Source organism: Zingiber officinale, chromosome 1A (assembly GCF_018446385.1).
Source record: "Zingiber officinale cultivar Zhangliang chromosome 1A, Zo_v1.1, whole genome shotgun sequence".
Lineage (NCBI taxonomy): Eukaryota > Viridiplantae > Streptophyta > Magnoliopsida > Zingiberales > Zingiberaceae > Zingiber > Zingiber officinale.
In genome coordinates, this window is record NC_055987.1 from 191200795 (window position 1) to 191209410 (window position 8616).

The 8616-nt window shown below is 34.5% G+C and overlaps 1 protein-coding gene across 1 annotated transcript; it reads left to right on the forward strand.

Moving 5' to 3' along the window:
• Positions 1–5022: 5022 nt before the first annotated feature.
• Positions 5023–8273, forward strand: LOC122038874 (annexin-like protein RJ4). The gene is made up of 6 exons (XM_042598836.1): positions 5023–5312; positions 6719–6864; positions 7050–7265; positions 7337–7549; positions 7637–7726; positions 7835–8273. The coding sequence occupies exons 1-6, from the start codon at positions 5237–5239 to the stop codon at positions 8024–8026; spliced, it is 933 nt and encodes a 310-aa protein (XP_042454770.1). The 5' UTR covers positions 5023–5236; the 3' UTR covers positions 8027–8273.
• The last annotated feature ends 343 nt before the right edge of the window (positions 8274–8616 follow it).

Below are 8616 nucleotides of genomic sequence, written 5' to 3' on the forward strand. Positions count from 1 at the left end.
TCTCCTTAGCTAGGTCAACCTTGACCGAACTTTATTAAATATATTGGCACATAAACATCAAAACTCTATAGGTTGATTGCACCAACACCAACTACAATGTATGAGGACAAGTGATACTTAATAATATGACCAAAATGAGCATAGACAAAGGCAAGTTTAAGGTCAATTAGATAAGTATAAACAAGGCTCCTTGAGCTAGCGTGCATGTTAAAGACGCTCCAGATGCACACGAGAGACCACAGTTTGATCCTTTGTTGGGGCATGCATTGACACTGAATTTGGTGGAAACTTGTGCTAGGCGACCTCGGTCGAAGTACCCATGTGTGAAAAAATTGGGATTTTGCCTTCGCAAATAGAGTACTCGCCTCAACATTGGAATGACCTTATAGGGACGGCCAAGACCGCGAAGATCGATTGTCAGCATATTACTATAAGAATTTCTTGATGTACCCGATGGACAAACTAAGAGGAGGACCTCCCACCTCCAGGGCTAGTGATCGGCCAAAGCCTGGATGCCTAGGTTATATATATATATATATATATACATACACGGGCCACGGGCCACACACATACATACACGGTCAGATACGGTCCCAACTCCCCATCCCCGCCCCATCCTTGACTTAGATAAGTCAGGGTACCTGGATCACTTCCAGGCATCCTGCACTCACGATCGCGGACAGGGAACCGGGCACTATATTACCCCCCCCCCCCCTTCTCTCTCTCTCTCTCTCTCTCTATATATATATATAAAAAGAGAGAGAGAGAGAGTCATGTTATCATGCACACCTTGTGCACACCTAAAAAAATTTTTTGATTTAAAATTTTTTTTATGCTTAATACTATAACACAACCCTGAAATCCTATTAGCATAACAAGAAGCTTATATATATATATATATATATATATATATATAAAAGTAAGAGAACGCTTTCGAATTTATTGGGTGGGCGAATCCGGAGTAGTTGGGTCATGAGGCATAAATACCTGGATTATCAAAATAAAATTAATTTTTTTAAAAAAAATTGAAATATGTTTTTATTTTTTAATCAAAGAATATACTTTATTTTGAAATTTATTGATTCATCCTCGTGTTTCTTATTTATTTTGGATTTATTGTCTTTAATGCTCATATTTCGGTGGTGATTATGGACTATGTGATCCTATATGACAATAATATGCGACCCAACTGCAACGATAGTATATATATATATATATATATATATATATATATATATATATATATATATATATATATATATATATATATATATATATATATACTTTCAAATTAATTTTTAAAAAAAACTTTTTGAATTATGTTTTTATTTTTTAATCAAAGAATATACTTTATTTTGAAATTTATTGATTCATCCTCGTGTTTCTTATTTATTTTGGATTTATTGTCTTTAATGCTCATCTATATTTAGGTGGTGATTGAACTATGTGATTCTATATGACAATACTATGCGACCCAACTGCAACGATAATTAAATACGGACATAGACAGGGAGCTTAAGATATATATATATATACACCTGATGGACAAATTAGAAGGAAAAATAGTTCATTTTTAAGACTAGTTCAATCGTAAGAAGTAGATATTTTAATCAAAGAATATAATTTATTTTGAAATTTATAAATAAGTATAAACAAGGGTAATATAAATGAATATTATAGCATGAAGAGAACGTTTTCGAATTTATCTGGTGGGTGAATTAGGAGTACTAGTTGGGTCATGAGACGTAAATATCTGGATTATCAAAATAAAATTAATTTTTTTAAAAAAACATATTTTTGAAATATGTTTTTATTTTTTAATTAAAGAATATACTTTATTTTTAAATTTATTGATTCATCCTCGTGTTTCTTACTTTATTTTGGATTTATTGTCTTTAATGCTCATCTATATTTTGGTAGTGATTATGGACTATGTGATTCTATATGACAATAATATGCGACCCAACTCGAACGATAAGGAATACTCATAATATGGACATAGACAACTTAAATAAAGGAAAATTTAAGGTCAACTAGATAAGTATAAACAAGGATAATATAAATAAATATCATAGCAGGAAAAGGAAACGTAATTTTAAAAATAGAAATAAAACTTCTTTCTTAAATATGAAATTTTAAAAAAAAATAGAGTTGCAAGGGTAGTTAGGCTCGAAATTACATGTGGTAAAAAGTGACTCGTTCATCTCTAGTACCCTCGTCAACCCGTCTCTAAGCCAAAGATCAAAATTACATGTAAATAAGAGAGCAAGAGAAAGAGAGAGAGTCTAGAGCAGATGAAGACGAGGGAAAGCAAGCGATGTAGAAGTTGGATTGGGAAAATGATTCTAGGATTTCGGTTTCGTTAGATGCTAGTTGATGCTCTAAGTATTTTTCGCCTTGCTACCTTCATGTTTACTTTCTTTTAGGGATTCTAACCAAATAACCGATACGAACCCATGACAATTATACTGGAGTGCCTATCACAAATTCAACACTATTAAGCAAAGAGGTAATGCTAGAAAGTCCGTTTAAAGGGTTACCCTGTCACACTCTACTTCCTAATATCAAATTGGTGCAAACCCATTAAACTCTAGTTAGTTAATCCCCTGCAGCAAATTAGCCCTCCATTTTCAAGGTGATGACTCTAGAAAGTCCGCTAAAGGGATATTCTTTATCATATGAGGCACCACGATTATACAATCTAGAGCATCTCCTTTACATGCTAACTAATTCTCCACATCCTAATTCATTCAACACACGCATTCAATCAAGCAGGAACAAGAAGTAAACATTTCATAAACTAGGGAAAGGAACAATACATAGTTCACATATCAACATTCACATCATAGCTACTCTCTACTCCTAGAATTCGAAGATTTATTCCATAGCAAAAGAAATACAATCAAGAGACATGAAATGAGGCAATCAACCACTCAAAAACAAAATTGAGAAGAGACGGAGAATGCTTATCAATGTGATGATGACCTCTTTGGATGAGTTCCTCGCTTGGATGCTGGATGGATCGTTGAGACGACAGAAATGAATGTCCTAGAGTTCCCTAGAAAGGGAAGAACCCTCCTGCAAGGAATAAGGCTAAGGCCCTAGTCCAAGATGACACAAACAAGGGTTTCCTTAACCCTTTTACTCTCCAAACTTTCTAGATCTGCCAAATTTGTAGGGATCCTCCAAAATAGATCTTTCTTCCCTTAGACCCAGTTTTCTCAATTTTCACTCTGAACCAAATTTGTAGATTTTGAAAGTATTTACATTTGGTAGGTCGCACATCCCGTGACTCACACCGAGCTGAACGTTATGGTCATTCAAGTTTAGTTTGTAGTTTGAGTCAGAGGCTGACATGATCATGTTTGCACTTCGAAATTCTATAGTTTTATCATGGTTGTGCCTAAAAAGTATGACTGGGATGTTTTGGAGGCTCTAAACTTTGTTTGAACTCCGTCTTACGTCAAATTTTGTATGAAGGAACATGAATGTGTTAAGGAACATGGCTAGAACGTATTCCTTGATTGAAATTTCAATTTGATGGTCTTTCGAATGCCTTTTTCTTCTCAGATGCTTCATGTCCGACTCGATGATGAGGCTTGATAATGAGGCACAATCATGCCTGGGTTGAGCCTTTTTTCACTCCATTATTTGTTTTTCTTTAGCCATAGGAGCACGCTCGTGTTATAGGACATGGTCAGAGCCTGCTCCTTGTTCTAATTCCACATTACAAGAATTTTATGCTCCATTTTAGCTTCAAAAATGCCTCTTATCAATGAAAAATAAGAAAAGAGCATATCTCTGAACCAAAAGAGTAAAAGTAATGTTCATGAAAAGCAAGAAAATATATGTCAAACAATGCTTTAAAACATGCATAATTTACACATATTATAAGCCTAAACTTAAACATTTGTTTGTCTTCAAGCAAAATCTGCAATCTAGATTTATGTATGTAAATGATTAATCATAATCCTTAATGAATCAATCTAATCCTATATGTAGTTTCACTAATGAGCAAGATAACAAAATTATTTGAGTATGACCTAAATAGAAGTTCTTTGTGCTCAGTGCAATGAATGGTTTAACATTTTCAAGTGTCAATCTCCAAATTTAATCAAATCATCATCTAACCGTGTTCCTCATACTTCTGGCAATAGGTACTTACCTGCTACTCGCAAAGTTCTTCCCTTTCAAATTTTATACAAGGTCTCAAAGAAATACTCGATACCAAGAGAAACATATCAGGTATGACTTAAATAGAAGTTCTTTGTACTCAGTGAAATAAGTGGTTTAACATTTTCAAGTATCAATCTCTAAGTTTAGTCAATTGTCATCTAACCGTATTCCTCATGCTTCCAGCAATAGGCATTTATCTGTCACTCGCAAAGTTCTTTCTTCGTAAAGTCTACACAAGGTCTCAAAGAAATACTCGGTATCAAGAGAAATATATCAATTATTTCCCCAGTAATTTAACTCGGTCTTAAAAGGATAACTTATTAGTTTCCACTTATAATAACTATTTTCTATATTTTATTCTCAATTTTTTTTAAGTACTTGTAAAGTGTAACATTTGAACAAACCCTTTTTTTCTATTTTTATTAGGATTCTGATTTTTCCTAATCAGTTGATATGATCCAAGTTTATTCAGTAATTAAAATATAATTAAATTGTAACCTAGGAAGTAAGAGTATTATTTTAATTTTATTAATCATGATTATTTTTTAAATTTTTTAATTGAAGAATATAATTTATTTTGAAATTTATTGATTCATCCTCGTGTTTCTTGTTTTTTTTTGTTGGATATATTGCCTTTAATGCTCATCCATATTAAGGTGGTGATTATGGAGCACTTGACCATAAATGATAATAATATACGACCCAGGCACCCAGCTACAAATAACACTAATAATACTGACATAGACAATTAAATAAAGACATATTTAATCTCAATTAGATAGGTAATATAATCCTCTGCTTGGATGGGTTGAGCGAAATGGAAGGATAAGCGAGAGAAATGGAGACTCTGAGAAATGGACACTAATAATACTGACATAGACAATTTATCAAATGCCTTGATTTTTAAGGGTTTTCTCAGATATCAGCAAATTAAAGCTCGTAGACTCTGAGTGCTCTGAAAAAAGTTCTATAAATGCGCTCCATAGTTTGATGGTCTCTCATCTTCCTCCGATCAGCGTGGTAGGCCTTTTTCTTCCCAAAACCAAGAGAAGGTTTGACCATGGCGACGCTCACTGTTCCCAAGCCAGTTCCTTCCCCGGCTGAGGACGCCGAGGCCATCCACAAGGCCTGCCAAGGTTTTCACTTTCTCTTAACTTGATGAGTTTGCTGCTTTGAATCCGTCTTGTTGATTGCCGAGGCATGCTCAAGGTCAATATTTAAAATTATGATTTAAATAAATTTTAATCAAGATTTATTTTAATAGGTAATTTTAAATTTTTAGGTGAATAATTTTTAAGTTTTTAGATTTGATTACTTTTTGTAGGTTAAAATTAAATTTAATAGTTTTTAATTTTTTACACGTTAAATTTTAGTTTGATTGATAACTTTTTTTTTTTTTTACTTTAAGTTATATTTGGTTTTTAATTTTTTTTATTTTTTTATTAAAATTAGATCTGGAATTTTTAATTTTTTAATAAAAGTTAAGTTTGGTTAATAAATTTAAAATATTTATTGGTTACATTGATTTTTTTTATAAAAATATTATGTTCAGTGGATCGGATCGGATTAGGTCGAGTTGGATTTTTTTTAAACCCAATTTGAATTTGACTTGAACCTGAGTTCAACCCAAAATATTTAAATTCACATTTAATGAACTAGTTACTCATAATTAACATCCACATGCTAACTCTCAATATCTCAATGTTTCCAGCTAGCGAGGATCGACTGCTTGGATAAGCAAAGGAGTATAACATATACTAGTCTCACATAATTAATGATATCCAATCTCATTGATTCATCTATTAGAAAATGTTTCAATACTTATATAATTACACATAATGAGATATCCACTAATTATGATTCAATCATAATTTCTCTCATGCTATGTAGTATATTGTGGACTTTATTAATCGTTTAAGATTGAATCATATATATATAGAATGCACACTCAAACAGTAAATTTTATTTATCAAATAAATAATATAATGTCTAAAGCAATTGCCTTAGAATACTCTCAAATATAATAGATTGACTGGAGAAGTAAAGGAGTGGAGCTGACTAAGCAAAATAAGTTGTCGGGAAATCAGACTACTAATCCTTGAAGGCAAGTGTATCGATATGAAGGAGTAAGGTAATTGAACCCTGAAGTTAGGATAGATCGATATGAAGGAGTCGGGAAGTTGAGCCCCTGGAGTCGGGGAATTGAACCGAATAATAACTTTCATGGCCTAATGCAACCTGAGCAGGGTTGATCCACACCAGACTTTTGACCCATCCCAGTACACGTGGAAACTTTTGATTTACTTCCCGGATCACTAATATCTAGCATTGGCTTCATCAAGGACTTTGGTTAATGTCATTAAAGCACAAGGCTAACAAAATTTTTATTGTATTTATCTGCTGCATTTTTCGTTCTTCTACGGCTTATTTCGATACTTGCTCAGATACAGTGGTCTGGAATAGCATATATAAGTTCATAAAGAAACTGTGAAGCAAAATTTGTCTAAGCTAAATAGCCTTACCGCGACTCTACATGTCTCAGGATGGATAGTTAACGGGCAGACACTGATCAGCATTTTAGCACATAGAGATGCCGCCCAAAGAAAGCAGATTCAGTTGGCTTTTAAGGAATTGTCCAAGGAGGATCTCACCAAAAAACTCGAGTCAGTACTGTCAGGACACTTTGAGGTAGTTATTTTTCTCAACCTTTATATTGTCCGATGAAAGTTTTTATCTATAGCGGCAAAATCATTCACATAAGCTAATATTATAATGCGAAGAGATCGACATGAACTTAGATGTGACATTAAACAATACTACTACGTATGTAAGTACATAATTAGTGGTGTATCTGATTATATTTGACTCATCAGAAAGCAGTATACCGCTGGAATTTTGAACCAGTCGAGAGAGAGGCTGTGATGGCTTATATTGCCTTGAAGAAGATTTTTAATCCCCGTGTGATCATAGAAATTGCATGCGTCAACTCGCCAAACGAGCTTCTAGTTGTGAAAAAGGCGTACCAAGCTAAGTATCGGTGCTCTCTGGAAGAAGATGTGGCTGCTCACACTGATGGAGATTTGCGCAAGGTATGTTGCTCTGAAAACATTACTACTATCTACTATTAAGTCGCAAGACTCTGAAGTTTCACTTTTTGCAGCTACTCTTTGCACTCGTAAGCACATACCACTACGATGGAAAGGATATTGATGCGAGGTTAGCTAAATCAGAAGCCAAGATTTTGCAAAAGCATATAAAGGATAATGAACTGAACCATAGCGAAATCATAAGAATCGTGGGTACTAGAGGCAAGGCACAGGTTAATGCTACTTTCAATAGCTACAGAGAAGAATATGGTACTTCGATTCAAGAGGTCTCGATTGAATCTTGAACTACAACCGCTCGAGTTCTTGTAGCTGAAATTATTCTAGGGAACTAAGTCTCTTTATACTTTGATCAGGCTTTGGCTGGTAAATCTACAGGTGAATTTGCACTGGCACTCCAAGCAGCGGTTGCTTGCATCATCGATCCCCACTTGTACTTTGTCGAGGTGGACAGATTAACCATGAGTTCTAACTTGGCATAATGGACATCGTTTTTCTTGTGTGATGCACTGAAAATCCATGAGTTCTGACCATGAGTTGTTTTTGAGTTTTAGGTCCTTGATGCTGCTCTCGAGAAATCAGATGAAGACGCACTGACTCGCGTTATCGTAATGCGCGCCGAGAAAGATCTCGGGGAGATCAAAGATAAGTTTCATAAGCAGAAGAATGTTCTCCTTGAACAAGTAGTGGAAAAAAAGACTTCTGGAGATTACGAGGGCTTTCTCATCGCTTTATTGGGTGCCTGAAACACCTAATGCGTCTTCGACAACTCTGCTCTTTCAGTGTTCTTGTGGGTCAAGTTTTGCCTTCAGACCTTGCTTGTGCTCGAGGCAAACTTTCTTTATCAGCATCTGTCTAGTGCTTGAAGAGCTTGGTTTGGTGTGCTAAATAATTTGGTTTCTTTGCTGTTTGTCTAGCTATGTTGGAGTCTTGTTGTTGTGATGTTGTATGAACTAGCTCGATATGAAGAATAAATCTCTATGTCTTGTCTTCTTTCTTCTTTTGCTTCTTAGCCAAAGAAATGTCAATGTCGAACAGCAAATGAAAGGATAACATACCAATGGGTGTTTCAGTGGAACACAGTATAATTAATAGTAGGAAGAGAATCCAAACCTGAGCAAGTGCGAAGCCTGCTCTAGAAAAACAAATTCATAAGCCAGAATAACTTCGACTCAAACACCAGCAAGAAAATATATCACCCTCAGAAATCTTGAGCAAGTTCTTTAGTGATAGCTAGCTGCAATAGATTCTGGATGATGCTTAATTTCCTTCTTCTTGTTGTGAACTGAGGAAATATTACACTTTTTCAGTGAACCCCAAACTCTCGTAAAGTTGC

What these genes read in the sequence shown, in the direction of transcription:
- LOC122038874 (XM_042598836.1), top strand. Translation starts at nt 5,237, where the DNA reads ATGGCGACGCTCACTGTTCCCAAGCCAGTTCCTTCCCCGGCTGAGGAC. An exon ending in CATCCACAAGGCCTGCCAAG is followed by an intron (nt 5,313 to 6,718) that starts GTTTTCACTTTC and finishes TACATGTCTCAG; the next exon opens with GATGGATAGTTAACGGGCAG. An exon ending in CTGATGGAGATTTGCGCAAG is followed by an intron (nt 7,266 to 7,336) that starts GTATGTTGCTCT and finishes CACTTTTTGCAG; the next exon opens with CTACTCTTTGCACTCGTAAG.